Below are 17,067 nucleotides of genomic sequence, written 5' to 3' on the forward strand. Positions count from 1 at the left end.
AGTAATACATTAAGATTACTTTCTTGTTAGAAAGTAGCAAGAACAATTTACTTAAATTCAACAGTTTTTAGCACTATAGTGAAAGACTATGGAAAACATGAATAAGGCACTTAAAAATATTTTAAGTAGATAGGTCTACAAACAGTAACCTTATCTCTTGGTTTTTTTTGAAAATCAATACTGCTACTGGACAATTTACAAACTTTTTTTAAAAATTTTATTTTGAAATAAATTCAAAGTTATAGAAGCAGTTGCAAAAACAATACAAACCCCATACACAGAACTCCAGCATTCCCTGACGCCCCTCCCCCGATACCCTGATCCACTAACTTTAACATGTTGTCAGACCACTATTTCTTTCCCTCCCTCCCTCCCTTCTTCCCTCTCTCCCTATTTATCATCCATCATCTATTGCTCTGTCTTCTGAACATATGAGAGCTAGCTGCTCACATCCTTGAACAAACACTATAATTCACATATACAATTCCCATGAACAAGAACATTCTTTTATGCAATCCCGTTAAGCATAGCTAAGAAGTACAAGAGATTCAACAATGATACAAAGCTTACATTCTATATTTCCTTTTCCTTATGTCTCAACTGTGTCCCTTTGAGCCTCCTGTCCTCCATCCTCAGATCCCATCCAGGGGCATCCTTGGCATTCAATTGTCATCTATTTAGACTTTTTTTTTTTTCCTCAATTGTGGAAACATATATACATTCTAAATCTTCCCATTCCACCCCCTCCCTAGCCTTCCATTAGTGGGATTAATCACATTTAGAATGCTGTAATGCTATCACCTTCCCACCATCCATTACTAGAAATTTCCCATCACCTCAAACAGCAACCCTACACTCATTTCTTAACTCCCCATTGCCCCTTCCCCCATTTCTCTTAACCCATACTCTACTTTTCATCTTTATGGTCGTATTCTCTGATACTTTCTTTGTGTTTACTGTGGGGCTTAAAATTAAACTTTTAAATCCATAACAATCTTGTTTTTCTTTGATACCAACTTAATTTCAATAGGACACATAAACTATGTACCTATACTCCTCCATTCCCCCACCTTTATATAGTTCTTGTCAAAAATTACATATTTTACATTGAGTTCAAAACCACTGATTTGTCATTAGAGTTTGTGTATTTTATATCATGTAGGAAGTAAATAGTGGCATTACAATTCAAAAATTATTGACTTCTATTTGTATTCCATTGTGGTCAGAGATTGTGCTTTGAATATGTTCAATTGTTTTTTGTTTTTTGTTTTTTTAAATTTATTGAGGCTTGGTTTATGTCCCAGCATATGGTCCATTCTGGAGAAAGATCCGTAATCACTAGAGAAAAATGAGTGTCCTAGTGATTTGGGATGTAAGGTTCTATATATAACTGTTAAAATTCTCTATATCTCTTTCTCCTTTCTTTGTTTCTCTGTCGGTAGGGCTTCCTTTAGTATCTGAAGTAGGGCAGGTCTTTTATTGGCAAAGTCTCTCAGCATTTGTTTGTCTGTGAAAAAATTAAGCTCTCCCTCAAATTTGAAGGAGAGTTTTGCTGGGTAAAGTATTCTTGGCTGGAAATTTTTCTCTCTCAGAGTTTTAAATATGTCATGCCACTGCCTTCTCACCTCCATGGTGGCCACTGAGTAATCACAACTTAGTCTTATGTTGTTTCCTTTGTATGTGGTGAGTTGCTTTTCTCTTGCTGCTTTCAGAACTTGCTCCTTCTCTTCAGTATTTGACAGTCTGATCAGAATATGTCTTGGAGTGGGTTTGTTTGGATTTATTCTATTTGGAGTTCGCTGGGCATTTATGCTTTGTGTATTTATATTGTGTAGAAGGTTTGGGAAGTTTTCCCCAACAATTTCTTTGAATATGCTTTCTAGACCTTTACCCTTCTCTTCCCCTTCTGGGACACCAATGAGTCTTAAATTTGGACGTTTTATTTTATCTATCGTGTCCCTGAGATCCTTTTCAATTTTTTCGATTTTTTCTCCATTCTTTCTTTTGTTCTTTCCTTTTCTGTTCTGTGGACCTCTAGGACACTGAGTCATTGTTCAACTTCCTCTAATCTTGTAATATGAGTGTCCAGAGTCTTTTTAATTTGGCCAACAATTTCTTTTTTTCCATAAGAGCTTCTGTTTTTTTATTTAATCTTGCAATTTCTTCTTTATGCTCTTCTAGGGTCTTCTTTATGTCCCTTTTATCCTGTTCCATGGTCTTCTTCATGTCTTTTATATCCTGTGCCATGTATTCATTCCTTGGTTGTAATTGTTTGATTAATTGTGCCAAGTACTGCATCTCTTCTGATATTTTGATTTGGGTGTTTGGGATCGGGTTCTCCATATCATCTGGTTTTATCATATGCATTAAGATTTTCTGTTGTTTTTGGCCTCTTGGCATTTGCTTTGCTTGATAGGGTTCTTTCAAGTTGTAAAAAAAATACCAATCTAATTTTTCAGAAATACAAGTTGGTGGCGTACACTTTCTCCAACTAACCAGCAGATGGCGTCTGCGAGTCACCTATACCCCCCAAGTCAGTTCTCCCAAACTCCGTGGTGTGTGGGGAAATGATTTTTGTGGGGTTCAGCTGGTGAACTCAATTTGGGTTTGTTGTTGGAGCTGTCCACCCTGAACGTGGGGCGTGTGTCTGGGTGGTCAGGGAGGCAGGGCAGCTTTAATATTCAAACCTCCCAGGTGTTCCCGGAGATTCAAGGCTGTTGCAAGAGTCTAAGCCTTCATTTCAGTTTTGCCCCAGATTTTCTCTGTCGCTGACCCACAAACCACCGGAATTGACGTAGTGTCCCTGGGTTTTCCGAGTGGGCCCCCCTTCTCAGCTGTGATCTTCCAGGACTTCTGCTGAGGGAAGGCTGTGCTGCGTCACTATGCGTGCCGTCCCTCAAGGGAAGCCCTGGGCTGCCAGGCCGTGCAGGGGTGCTCTCTGCCTGATGCAAAGATTAGCCTATAATTCTTGACTGGTGTAAGTTCTGAATGAAAGGCAGGTAGTAGAGCTGGGCCCCAGCCCTTTCCTCTTAGAGAAGATAGACGTCTTAGGGGGAGGTCATTAGCATTTCAGTGGTCTCTCTGCCTGTGCGATACCCTTGTCTGGGTCACAGAACTGGGAACTGAAAATGGCTGAGGCTTTCTCCACTGAGTCGGAAAAGGAACAGAGCTAGTCCAAGGTGACCCTCCAGCTCTCCAAGGTCAGTCATCACCCAAAGCCTCTGTCTACTTGTTGGGGATTCGTACCTTGTAGTGAGCAGTTCACACTCGCTAATTAAAACCCCAGTTGGAGCTCAGCTGAGCTATATTCGCTTGCTGGGAGAAAGCTTCTCTCTGGCACCACGAGGCTTTGTAGCTCGGGCTGTGGGGAAGGGGCCTCCTGATTTGGATCCGCAGTTTTTACTTACAGATTTTATGCTGTGATCTTGGGCATTCCTCCCAATTCAGGTTAGTGTATGATGAATGGACAGTCACGTTTGTCCCCCTGCAGTTATTCCAGATTATTTACTAGTTGTTTCTGGTTTTTTCAGTTGTTCCAGGGGGACTACTTAGCTTCCACTCCTCTCTATGCCACCATCTTAGATCCTCCTCACAAACTTTTTTATAAGGTGAATAATTCAAAAGTCCAGAGTGAGTAGGCTGAGTAAGATCTTCCAAAATGAGCCTTTCAAACCTTGAGGAATTAGAGGCATAATCGGAATTTTCACTTGGACTAACATTAGATAACTCTTCCCCTCAATTCTGCAAACTCCATTCTGTCATCTTCAGTTCATGTCTTAAGGAAGCAACATTTGCAAGCAAACTTTCTTCTTCAGTGTCTTTATTATAGTCTGATGAACTAGATTCCATTTCTTATTTGAAAAAACTGGCAGGAAATAAAATGAGATGCTATGTAAACTTAGACAACTTGGTTCTAGCTTCTTTCCCCTTTTGTTTCCACAAATTTACTTCTGCTTTATTGAGAAGACTCTCCCAGACAAAAGTCAATGGATTAGGTCCCCATCATGTTTTATCTTTTCGACAACATCTCTAGTTTCCTGTAGGATGCCCAAGTCATAGTTGGGGAGTGAGACCACCTGACAATGGCACACGCTGCACTGAAGACTGTGCTAAGAAGCCTTGGACCCTCTCCCGGCCCCGGGCGTGGAAGCATCAGACACACGACGCGGAAAAACAGCGAACCCCAGTTGTGCCCAATTCGAACTGCTGCCGTAGCCGTTGCGGATGCACTTCTGCAGTCACCTCTAGTTCATTTTGAGTTAATTTTTGTATAAGGTGTAAGATGCGGGTCCTCTTTCATTCTTTTGGATATGGATACCCGGTTCTTCCAGCACCGTTTGTTGAAGAGACTGCTCTGTCCCAGTTGGGTGGACTTGGCAGCCTTGTCAAAAATCACTTACCATAAGATAGGAGGGTCTACTTCTGAACTCTCTATTCAATTCCATTGGTCAATATGTCTATCTTTATGCCAACACCATGCTATTTTTTATCACTGTAGCTTTGTAATATGCTATAAAGTCAGGAAGTGAGAGTCCTCTAACTTCATTTTTCTTTTTCAAGATGTTTTTGGCTATTCGGGGCCCCTTACCCTTCCAAATAAATTTGGTAATTGGCGTTTCCAATTCTGCAAAGTAGGCTGTTGGAATTTTGATTGAGATTGCCTTGAATCTGTAAATCCATATGGATAGAATTGACATCTTAGTAATATTTAGCCTTCCAATCCATGAACACGGAATGTCCTTCCATTTATTTAGGTCTTTGATTTCTTTTAAATGCTTCGTGGTTTTCTGAATACAGGTCCTTTACATCCTTGGTTACATTTATTCCTAGGTATTTGATTCTTTCAGTTGCTGTTGTAAATGGAATTTTTCCCGATTTCCTCCTCAGACTGATCATTAGCAGTGTATAGAAACACTACTGATTTTTTGCATTTTAATCTTGTATCCTGTCACTTTGCTGAACTGATTTATTAGGTCTAGAAGCTTTGTTGTAGATTTTTCAGGACTTTCTAGGTATAGGATCATATAGTGAAAGCTTTACTTCTTCTTTTCTGATTTGGATGTCTTTTATTTCTTTTTCTTGCCTAATTGCTCTAGCTAGAACTTCAAGTACAATGTTGAATAACAGTGGTGACAGTGGGCATCCTTGTCTTGTTCCTGATCTCAACAGGAAAGCTTTCAGTCTTTCACAATTGAGTACAATGTTAGCTGTGGGTTTTTTATATATATCCTTTGTCATGTTGAGAAAGTTTCCTTCTATTCCTATTTTTCAAAGTGTTTTTATCAAGAAGGAATGCTGGATTTTGTCAAATGCCTTTTCTATGTCAGTTAAGATGATCATCTGGTTTTTCTTCGATTTGTTAATGTGTGTATTACATTGATTGGTTTTCTTGTGTTGAACCACCCATGCATAACTAAGATAAAACCCCCTTGATCATGATGTATAATTCTTTTAATGTGTCATTGGATTCGATGTGCAAATATTTTGTTGAGAATTTTTGCATCTATATTCATTAGAGGTTGGTCTGTAATTTTCCTTTCTTGTAGTATCTTTATCTGGTTTTCATATTAAGGTGATGTTGGCTTCATGAATGAGTTAGGTAGTGTTCCCTCCTCTTCAATTTTCTGGAAGAGTTTGAACAGGATTGGTATTAATTCTTCTTGGAATGATTGGTAGAATTCACCTGTGAAGTCATCTGGTCCTGGGTTTTTCTTTGTTGGGAGGTTTCAATCACTTTAATTGTGATTGGTTTGTTGAGATCTTCTATGTCTTCTGGAGTTAGTTTGGGTTGTTCAGCTTATTGATCCTCTGTCTAGATGTTCTATCCATTGATGTGAGTGGTGTATTGATGTTTCCAACTATTACTGTAGATACATTTGTTTCTCCCTTCAGTTTTGTTAATGTTTGCCTCATGTATTTTGGGGCACCCTGGTTAGGTGCATATATATTGATGATTGTTATTTCTTCTTGGTGAATTGCCCTCTTTATTTATATATAGTGTCCTTCTTTGCCTCTTATAACAGCTTTGCATTTGAAGTATTTTGTCTGATATTAGTATAGCTACACCAGCTTTTTTTTTTTTTTTTTTTTTTTGGATACTGTTTGCATGAAATATCTTTTTCCAGCCTTTCATTCTTTCATTTTCAACTTATTTGTATCCTTAGGTTTGAGACGAGTCTCTTGTAGACACCATAAAAAAAATTCATATTTTTAGTCCATTCTGCCAGTCTGTGTTAATCCCTTAACCTTTGATGTTATTGCTCTAAAGGCAGTATTTACTTCAATCATTTTATCCTTTGATTTTTATATGCCATATCTTATTTTTGTTTATCTTTTTACCCTTTTAGTTACCCTTACTGATAATCTTCATTTCTACACTGTCCTCCTAGTCTCTCTTGTCCTTTCCTTTCAGCCTCCAGGATTCCCTTTAGTATTTCTTGTAGGGCAGGTCTCTTGTTACTGAACTTTGTCAACTGCGTATCTGTAAATATCTGAAACTCTCCCTCATTTTTGAAGGACAGTTTTGCTGGATAGAGAATTCTTGGCTGGCAATTTTTCTCTTTCAGTACCTTGAATATATCATACCACTGCCTTCTCACTTTCATGGTTTCTGATGAGAAATTGACACTTAGTCTTATCAGGCATCCTTTGTATGTTATGAATCACTTTTCTCTTGCCACATTCAGAATTCTCTCTTTATGTTTGGCATTTGACATTCTGATTAGTATGTGTCTTGGAGTAGGTTTATTTGGATTTATTTGGTTTTGGGTATGTTGCACTTCTTGTACCTGGATATTGATGCCTTTCATAAGAGTTGGGAAGTTATCAGCCATTATTTCCTTGAGTATTCCTTCTGCACCTTTTCTGTTCTCTTCTCCTTCTAGGACACCCATGAAGTGAATGAACATGCACTTTTTGTTGTCAATCAGTTCCCAGAGACCCTGCTCAATTTTCCCATTTTTTTCTCTCTCTCTTCTTTTGTCTGTTTGAATTCAGATGCTTTGTCTTCTAGCTCGCTGATCCTCTCTTCTGCCTATTCAAATCTGCTGTTGTTTGCTTCTCGTGTATTTTTAATTTCATCTATTGTGCCTTTCATTCTCATAAGATGTTGTTTTTCTTTGCATGCTTTCAAATTTTTCTTTATGCTCACCCAGTGTCTTCTTAATATCCTATAGCCATTTCATTGAATTTGTTTAGGAGATTTGTTGGAACATCTTTGATTAATTGTTCCAGATTCTGTATCAGCTCTGTCTTTTGGATTTGCTCCTTTGACTAGGCCATATCGTCCTATTTCTTAATATCGTGCATTTTTTTTTTTGCTGCTGGTCTGGGCATCGGATTATCTTGGTGAGTTTATTCTGAAGGTCAGATTCTCTCTCTTGTCAAAACTTTTGTTGTTGATTCAATTTGTGTTAATGCTCTCAACCAGGGCTGGGCCAGGGACCCACAACAGGGATGCACACCAGCTCCACATGGCCCCAGGGAGGTCAGGTAAAGATACCTGAAAGCCTTTACTTCTGGTGCCCAAGGTGCACTTTCTAGGCATGCCAAGCAGATGGCCCCCTTCATCCAAAAGCTTTTTCCATGTCTTCCCAGAGGTATGCTTTCCTCATCTGCCAGCAGATGGCACTCTTTGGCAACTGATTCCCTTCAGCCCTCAGAAAGCTGCGAAGCAGCCTGCCAACTCCAGACAATGGCACAGCTGCACCAGGCAGGGCAGGTTTAAACCCCTGCTAGCCCCAGCAGTTCAAATTAGCCAGCCAAAAGCTGGCACAGTACTAATCATGTCTTGCCCACTTTTTGGGAGAAGGGACCTCTGCTGCCATTTCAGTCTGGAGCTGCCTGCTGGCCAGAGACTGGAGAACCAGATGCTTTCAGCCCTGAGCGTGGGGTATGGGCACCTGGAGCCGGGCCTGAAGGGGGTTACTCACATTCTCTCAACATAGCTTTTCCATCTCTTTGTCCTGCACTTTTCCTGGGTGTTGTAGAGCACTTACCCCGATCTCCAGAGCCCCAGATCCGTTGTTGCAGACAGTTCCTGCCTCACCCCTAGTTGTTTTTTCTGGGAGAGAAGTGAGCCCAGCCTCTCCCTATTCAGTCATCTTGGATCCCAAAAAACAATTTTTAGAAGACTAAATAAATGTAGTATATAATTTTAAATGGCCACATCGAGATAATAGGAGTTACCAAAGTGGGAAAAAAAAATGGAAGAGAGGATCTACTTTGTGAATGAATGCCTGAGCATAAGACTTCAGGTGACCCGTGCAACCTGTGTGTTAACTGTCCCATTAAGCCATAAAGTTGTCTGTGTGCAGCAGCCTGCCACCACCAAATAGCATAGGTTTATACAAGCAGGTCTGGAAAACACAAGTAAGCTGTCCGAGCAGGTGGATCAGATTCCCCACCTGCTGCACTGCCATCCTTTTCTCACTCACACCTAAGGCCTCATGGGGAGTTCCCTATGACCAGGTGACTAAGGGATATAATATTTAAGCTTGATTTATAGATGGTTCTGCGTGATATGCTGACACCAGCTGGAAGTGGCTAGCTGCAGTGTTACAGCCCCCACTTGAGGCTGATCCCAAAGGACAGTGGTAAGGGAAATTCTCCCGAGTAGGAAAACTTTGCCTGGACACAGAGATGGTCAGATGTACGGACCTCCACTGATACAGAAGTAATCGCTAATGATCTGGCTAGATGATCAAGGACTTGGAAAGAACAGGATTTGAATATTGTTGATAAGGAGGTCTGGGGAAGGGGCATATGGATGTCCCTCTTAGAAAGGGAACAGAGTATGAGGATATTCATGTCCCATATAAATGAGCACCAGAAAGAATCTACTGTGGAGGAGGCTCTCAATTAGATGGATAAGATGCCCTATTCTATGGATGTCAGCCAAGATCTATCCCTGCCACCCTTTTCCTTGCCCAGTGGACTCCTGAATAAAATGACCATGGTGGCAGGCATGGAGGTTTTACATGGGCTTGGTGATACAGACTTCCATCAAGGCCAGTCTGGCTATGGCCACTGCTGAATGACCAACCTGCCAACAGCAGAGATTAACACCAAGCTCTGTTATGAAATTATTTCCTGGTGGCAGCTGATCGTAGAGACAGGACAAAATGAAAAGAGCCCATTGGACCCCCCAAATTCTATTGGCAAGATGCAGACTGAGAAAATTACTCAGTTGTAATCACTTGCTACCTTTCAAGAAAAAGGAAGACATAGAGGATAGAACCAAGGGCTGAGAGGGCAGAACCAAGAGCCACAGAGAATTTTCCCCAGGACTTGAAATCTAATCAAGGACTTCCATTTGCCCAGCTGGATTTCAGAGTTGCTATGAACCAGTGACTCCTTTGTGTCACCCTTCTTTCCCCTTTAATGAACTGTAATGTCTGTAGAAGTTATCCTTTGCCTATCCCACCACTGTGCATTGTGTGTGTTGAGGGCAGATAACTTGTCTCTTTAGTTTCATAGATCTACAGATGAAGGAAAATACTACCCAAGGAGTCCACTTAACATACCAGATGACGACATTCTGGACTTTGAACCAATGCTATAATGGGATGAGACTTTTAGAGACCATTGGAAGGGGTGAATGTATTTTGCATGTGAAGGGATGTGAATCATTGGGGACCAGAGGACAAACTGTAGTAGTCAGTCTTCAAGATGGTCCCCAACAGTGCCTGCCTCCTGTTATTCACACCCTTGTGTAATTTCCTCCTCAAGTGTGGCCTGGACCTAGTGACTTACTTTTAACAGTAATATGGCAAAAGGGATGGGATGCCACTTCCCAGATTAGGCTATAAAGACTATGACTTCTTTCTTTCCCTCCCTTTCCTTTCTTCCCTCCCTCTTCACTTGCTTGCTCCGATGAAGCAAGCTGCCATGTTGTGAGCTGCCCAATGGAAAGACCCACATGGCAAGGAACCTGCAGGTGGTCTCTGGCCAACAGCCAGTGAGAAACCAAGGTCCTCAATCCAACAACCCACAGGGAACTGAATCCCACCAACAGCCAAGTGAGTGAGCTTGAAAACAGATCCCTAGTCAAGCCTTGAGATGACTGCAACCTGTGAGACCCTGATGCAGAAGACCCAGCTAAGTCATGCACAGATTCCTCACCTACAGGAATAAATGTTTTAAGCCACTAAGTTTTGGGGCAATTTATTACACAGCAATACATAACTAATACAGGCAGGGACAGCAATATGGACTTTTACCCACCCAGGCCAATCTGGCTATACCCACTGCTGAATTCTCAACCTACCAACAGCAGGGGTCAACACTGAGCCCCGACCATAGAACTATTTCCTGGTGGCAGCTGATTACTTTGGACCTCTTCTGTTCTGCAGGAGGCAATGATTTGTCTTCACTGAAATAGACACTCTATGTACTTGCCTTTCCTGCCCATAATGTTTCTCCCAGGTCTTGTTTCCCTGCTTGCAAGGGCAGCACAGGCCTTTAGTTCACAGTGACTTGGTAGAAATCCCAGCTCTGCCTGGATGATATCCTTGGGCCAGGCCTGTTCTTCTAAGGGTCTGTTTCCTGCGTGTCTGACAGGGACTTTGTGAAATACCTCACATGGAGCTCGACACCCAGAAGGAGGTCCACAAGGAAATGCTCCCTTCCCTTTCCTTGAATATGAGTGCCCCAAGGGCAAGGATCCTGTCTCTACCTCCCAAACCCTCTTTTCCCATCACTACAATTTCAGGATTTCTGGAAAGCATGGTTTGTTTCTGCCCCTTCAGACCCCACGGACCCTGGACCTTAGACTCCACTCCTATGAGGTGGCACCCTGTGCCAATGAACTTTATGCAATTGAAAGGAAACCGAGTTCACATACACAGTGTAAGCCCTCAACTGATGCACCTGTATCCTCTTTCTGAGCCCACACTGTGCATGGCCCTGGCCTGGAACTGAGGACAGACAGGACTCCGCCTAAACCTTGCCTTCCCTCTAGGAGCTCCCATAATGGGGACCTTGGGAGTGGGAGGAGAAACAGACCCATTAACCCTAGGGTGTTTCCGTGAAGGCACCGAGGAGGGGGAGAAGAGGTCACTTGGACCTGAGGGAGAGGGTTGGCGAGTCTTTAGTAGAAGTGATACCTCTTGCCATTCCCTTGTCACCTGCAGACCCTGGAGCCATCGTGAGGAATGTGGAAACCTCAGGGAGAACACAGCAGCAAGGCAGTGTCTATACAATAGGAAATGACATTGCAGCAAAGATATCCTCTGCTCCCTCGATCTTTATTCTCCCCATCCCCCACTCATCCGGCGCACCCCTGAACCAGTCATTCATTTCTTCCTTTCCAGAGCCGTGCATGTGGAAGTGGGGCAGATGTGGTACTAGAGAAAGCTCTGTGGAAGAGGTGAGACTTGATCTGGGTCTTGCAGGATGGGGGTGGAGCCTTTCCTCCAAAGCTCATGGGCTGCAGATCCACTGAGAAGGGGGCAGAAAGTGTGTGAGAGGGCTGGGGCAGGGAAGTGCCAAGATGGAAAAGATTATCTGAAAACTGTTGAGGGATGGACCTGTATTCTGGAGGACCCCCACCCAAGACCTAGCAATTCTCTAGCCTGGAAGTTGCTGCAGGTTGTGGGCACCATCTCTCCCTCCCCTCCCTGGCCACTTCTTCCCATAGTTAGCTGTCTTGGGTAGGGAGTAGTCATGATGTGCTGAGGCAGAGTCCCCTCCTGCCTGTCCCAGCTCTCAGGTCTGTTTCTTCTGATGTCCTTTCCTCCAACCCCCTTTTCATGATCAGTTCCAGATAGGTGGACAGACTGAAGGCCCAGCTTTTTCCCTGGACTGAGGCCTGGGGTTACACTGGGCCCAGGATAAGGTTGCCCATTGGTCCCTGCCTACCCTTCCTTGTACGGCTCAGTGCTCCCTGACTAGGCCAAACCTTCCTACCAATTAAAGCTTTTTCATCTATCAATCAATCACTAGGTCTCCTGCAACTGGAAATTTGGGAAGGGAGAAGCAGAGCAGAATTAATCCGCTGACGATTAGGAAGGGCAGAATAGATAAGTGTGCTTAGCTCCAGGGGGTAGCCCTTTGGCAGGAAGGAAAGCCCTTGAAGAACCAGGCAAGATAGGAAGCTGGCTGGCCTAGCAGAGCTTCAATGCTCCTGCTTCCTCCTCTATCCCCCATCATAGCCAGACTCAGAACACAGAACATTCAGGACCACAAAGAGTGGTTTCTTAGCCTTTGGAGGGTCAAGGATCCCTTTGTGAAATATGAGGTAAGCTGGTTAGCCTTCTTGCCAGAAAAAAACAGATAATTGCAAATTCCCATGAAGACAACTACACAACTTCAGGTGATGGTCCCTGATTCGACAATGCTCATTTTAAAGACATTGGGGGCCCAGAATAGAAATAATCTGTCCACGTACTAGTATCTACATTTAAAAGTACTCACAAAGGTGAAATCACTGCCCTCCCCCCTACGTGGGATCAGACACCCAGGGAAGTGAATCTCCCTGGCAACGTGGAATATGACTCCCGGGGAGGAATGTAGACCCGGCATCGTGGGATGGAGAACATCTTCTTGACCAAAAGGGGGATGTGAAAGGAAATGAAATAAGCTTCAGTGGCAGAGAGATTCCAAAAGGAGCCGAGAGGTCACTCTGGTGGGCACTCTTATGCACACTTTAGACAACCCTTTTTAGGTTCTAAAGAATTGGGGTAGCTGGTGGTGGATACCTGAAACTATCAAACTACAACCCAGAACCCATGAATCTCGAAGACAGTTGTATAAAAATGTAGCTTATGAGGGGTGACAATGGGATTGGGAAAGCCATAAGGACCAAACACCACTTTGTCTAGTTTATGGATGGATGTGTAGAAAAGTAGGGGAGGGAAACAGACAGACAAAGGTACCCAGTGTTCTTTTTTACTTCAATTGCTCTTTTTCACTCTAATTATTATTCTTGTTATTTTTGTGTGTGTGCTAATGAAGGTGTCAGGGATTGATTTAGGTGATGAATGTACAACTATGTAATGGTACTGTAAACAATCGAAAGTACAATTTGTTTTGTATGACTGCGTGGTATGTGAATATATCTCAATAAAATGATGATTTAAAAAAAAAAAAAAAAAAAAAAATGTAGCTTATGAGGGGTGACAGTGGGATTGGGAATGCCATAAGGACCAAACTCCACTTTGTCTAGTTTATGGATGGATGTGTAGAAAAGTAGGGGAAGCAAACAAACAGACAAAGGTACCCAGTGTTCTTTTTTACTTCAATTGCTCTTTTTCACTCTAATTATTATTCTTGTTATTTTTGTGTGTGTGCTAATGAAGGTGTCAGGGATTGATTTAGGTGATGAATGTACAACTATGTAATGGTACTGTAAACAATCGAAAGTACAATTTGTTTTGTATGACTGCGTGGTATGTGAATATATCTCAATAAAATGATGATTAAAAAAAAAAAAAAAGTACTCACAGCTTGAAACAATTATGCTAAGTGAAAGAAACCAGTCACAAAGAACATGACATGACCCCATTTTAATGAAATGTCCAGAATAGGCAAATCCATTGAGACAGTAGTAGAGTAGTGGTTGCCTAGGGCTGGAGGGATGGCAGAATTGGGAGGTGACACTTAAGGGGTGCCCCTCTTTGTGGAATGACAAGAATGTTCTAAAATTGTGTGGTATGATTGTTGCACCTCTGTGAATATACTAAAAACCACTGAATTCTATGCTTTAAGGTGAATTGTATGGTACATGAATAATGTCTTAATAAAGTTAAAAGTGACCTCTGGGATTGCAACTCACCACATCTGGGCTTTTACTCACCATCCAGCAGAGCAGAAAGAACTCTTTAGGGAGGAGAAAAATCAGGGAAGGCTACTTGAATGTGGCATACAGGTTGGACAGGAAAGCAATCCTAGAAAGAATGAGATTCTATGTGTGTGTGTCACATATCTTGATCTTAAGGGCAGTAAAGCATCATGGAAGGTTTTAAGCAGGAGTGACATGATCAGATCTGCATTTTAAAAACATTCCTCTGAATCAATGAATTGTACATTTAAAACAGGTTAAGACTATGGTATGTAAATTATACTTTGATAAAGCTGTGGAAAAAATCCCTCTGGCAACTTGAAGAGATTGGAGGGGATAAAGGTGTAAGACAGTTGCAGGAGTTTAGGTAAAAGGTGTCAAGACCCATCTGTTGGAAGATGGAGAAAACTGTCTTGGGAGTGGGGGACAATTAGGGATGTCCTAAGGTTAAAGAGAACCTGGTGGAACTCAGTGTCAGAACCCAGAACACCCTGGCTTCAGCCCTTGTGCTCCTGCAGCACTGAAAGGTGATGAAGGAACTGTTCTCCCCCTTCTAAGAGAAATGCACTTCAGAAACATGTTTCAAAAAAATGTTGCTAAGGGTTTTATTTCTAACAAGAGGAAAATAATAAAATAAAATTAAAATAGGCTTCAGTTGGAACCAAGTTTCTTGCTTTTTTCTTTTGAACAAATTAATTACACACCAACAATCTTCTTTTATTACAACATGAACCCAGGAGGAGGAAAGGAGACGGGAAGTACAGGGAGGGAGGGTTGAGGTGGTTGTGAGGACAAGCACCAAAAGCTCTCTTCAGATCACAGGGAGCCCTGTTCAGCTCCCCAACCAAATCCACTTAAAATAAAAAAATGCGAGCACAGCTATGTGAAGTTTCCTCCTCCTGGGTGGAACAGTCAGGGGAAGGGAGGAGAAGGGAGGGAAGAAGGGAGAGGAGGAGAAGGGGGGAGGGAGGAAGGAGAAAGGGGGAGGGAGAAGGAAAGGGGGAGAGGGAGGTGAGGTTAGTGTAGCATGGCCTGGCTAGGGCCGGAACTGGGGAGAGAAGGGAGAGAGGAGATCCCCCAGTTTGCATATGCACTGGCCCTGTCTCTGGAATGGTGCTGGCCTAGCCCCAGTCACCCACCCTGCCCACCTGCCCATCCATCCGTCTATCTGCCTCAGGTGTCTGGGAATGCTGGTTAGAGGCTACCAGGGAGGGGGGACTCCAGGGGCCGGCCCCCAGGAGCTGAGGTCTGAACAATACCTTGGAGTCAGAATACAAAAAGTCAAGGGACTTGGGGTAGGCTGGGAGGGGTGGCCATCCCTCCTCCCCCCACCTCCCAAGAAGCGGGCCTGGTGGTCAGAAAGAGGATCCTTGAGGCTGAGGAGGGGTCTGTTGGGGTCTGTGCTAGGTTCAGCCGCTGTCACAACTGTTGCTGAGGTGGCTGCTGTGGGCAGGGCATATGCAGCCGGGGAGTCAGAGTGGAGAAAGGGGCCAAGGAGCTTGAACTGGCCCCTGGCCCCGGCTCCAAGCCATTCTGGTTCTCCTGGATGCTGGGGCTGCCAGTGGTGGGAAGGGGTGGGGGGGGGCCCTCACCCCCAGTCTCCTCCTCCAGCTCCTCCTCCTCCTGGGCCTCCTCGGCCTCTGGCCCTGAGCTCCGTACCCTCTTTGGCTCTAGCTCCTCTCGGGCTGCATCATCGCCCTCCCCACCCCGATCCACCTTCCGCCGCCGCCGCCTCTCCAGGGCCCGGCCACGTGCCCGACTCCCATGGCGTTCTGCTTTCTCCAGCTGTGATCACAGATAGGCAGAAAAGGGGTTGGGGGCCAGTGGTCAGGCCTGGGATCCTTGCCTGCTTGGCCTGACCTCCTGGCCCTGCCCATGACTCCTCTCCTCACCTCCAGAAATGTGTTGATCCTTTCCAGGTCTGGGGGCTGCCCAGCCTGCAGCAGCTGCCAGATGCTATGGTTCTCATCCAGAGTCACCTCAAGCAGGTCCCCCTCCATCATGAGCTCCTCCAGGGGGGCCCGGGTTGTTTCAGGCAGCTCTAACATGGGGCCAGTCAACTGTGGTAACAGCGAGGACAGCAGTTCCAGGTCTGGAGTTTGGGGGACAGGCTGGGTTAGAGGCTGCCCTTGGTCTTACCCCCACGACAAAGTCAAGGACCACATGGGTCACTCTGGTAATATCCAGCTAACAGCCTACCCACACCTAGACCTACCTCTCTTACCTGAGCCCTCCCCCGGGGCTACCTTCTCAGGACTGGTCACACTGTCTCCATTCTCCAGCAACTCCTGGACCTGCCAAGGAGAGCAAGAATGGGTAGGGGTAACTGAACCAAAGAGCTAGGTGCTATTCTCCTCCCCCGACCCCAAACATGGGACCCTCCACCTCCTGGAGGAGGAGGGCAGACACAGGCTACCAGCAGGGAGCATAGTCTAGGGATCTGGATGGGATACAGAATGGGGCAGGGAAGCTGGGTCAAAGGAGACTGAAAATAAAACAGGAACAGGGCTGGAGCCTAAACAGGGATAGGGGCTAGGAGATAGGAATTTGAGGATAAGAGCTGGGCTGGGCAGCTCACCTTAGGCACATCCTTGCCACTGCCCTCTCTAAGAGGGTCAGAAGCAGGGGCTGAAGGGTAAGTAGGGGGCTCCTCGGGCCTGGGTTCAGCCTGCAGCCGCTGGCGAAGCTCAGCCAGCCGTCCCAACAGAGCAGTCACATCCTCAGAGGCCAGAGCCTGCCTGGCACGGCCTTGCCAGCTGATGGCCCTCTCTGTGAGGCACTGCAGAGCCTCGCCCTCAGGCAGCCGCACAGGCAGTCTCTGCAGGGCTACCAGCAGTGCCAGGATGGTCTCCAGGCGTGGGCGCCGTGAGCGCATGCACAGTGGACACAGGAATTTGGTGTCCCACTCCCACCAGGCCAGCAGTGGGGATGAGGTGGGATTGGGCCTCGGGGAGCTGAGGAGATGGGGCACCGACACACATCGCCCATGGAACCAGTCCTGACACAGGTCACACTGAAGAGCTCCCACCCCAGCTGGCACCTGCCCACACACACAGATGGAGGTTGCAGAGGAGGCTGTGGTCGACGATGCCAGTGGACTGGGCTTGGCTGAGTTGGTGCGACGCAGATGCAGGATACCCTCCTTCTCCTTTTGTTCCCCCTCCTTGAAGGCCACAATCTGCCGTGACCAGGGCAGGAGGAGAGTGGGTCAGCAACCCATCTCTTCCCTTCTCTGGCCCCCTTAACAACCCACTCCCAAATCAGGAGAACTGAGGTAAGTGGTCTGC

At 44.8% G+C, this 17,067-nt stretch overlaps 1 protein-coding gene across 12 annotated transcripts in view; it reads right to left on the bottom strand.

Moving 5' to 3' along the window:
• Window positions 1-14,360: 14,360 nt before the first annotated feature.
• KDM5C (lysine demethylase 5C) overlaps window positions 14,361-17,067 on the bottom strand; it is a 32,218-nt gene continuing 29,511 nt past the window's right edge. For 5 of the 12 annotated variants that reach the window (XM_037822624.1, XM_037822616.1, XM_037822621.1 and 2 more), the window contains exons 23-26: window positions 16,359-16,958; window positions 16,005-16,074; window positions 15,673-15,872; window positions 14,361-15,565 (exon numbers count right to left, since the gene is read on the bottom strand). In XM_037822624.1, coding sequence (XP_037678552.1) covers window positions 15,200-15,565; window positions 15,673-15,872; window positions 16,005-16,074; window positions 16,359-16,958 — 1,236 coding nt within the window. In that variant the 3' untranslated portion in view covers window positions 14,361-15,199. Of the gene's footprint in view, window positions 15,566-15,672; window positions 15,873-15,995; window positions 16,075-16,358; window positions 16,959-17,067 lie in introns of all 12 variants that reach the window. The other 7 variants (XM_037822615.1, XM_037822613.1, XM_037822620.1 and 4 more) reach the window with 3 other exon arrangements.

The sequence above is a fragment of the Choloepus didactylus genome, chromosome X, assembly GCF_015220235.1.
Source record: "Choloepus didactylus isolate mChoDid1 chromosome X, mChoDid1.pri, whole genome shotgun sequence".
Taxonomy (NCBI): Eukaryota; Metazoa; Chordata; class Mammalia; order Pilosa; family Megalonychidae; genus Choloepus; species Choloepus didactylus.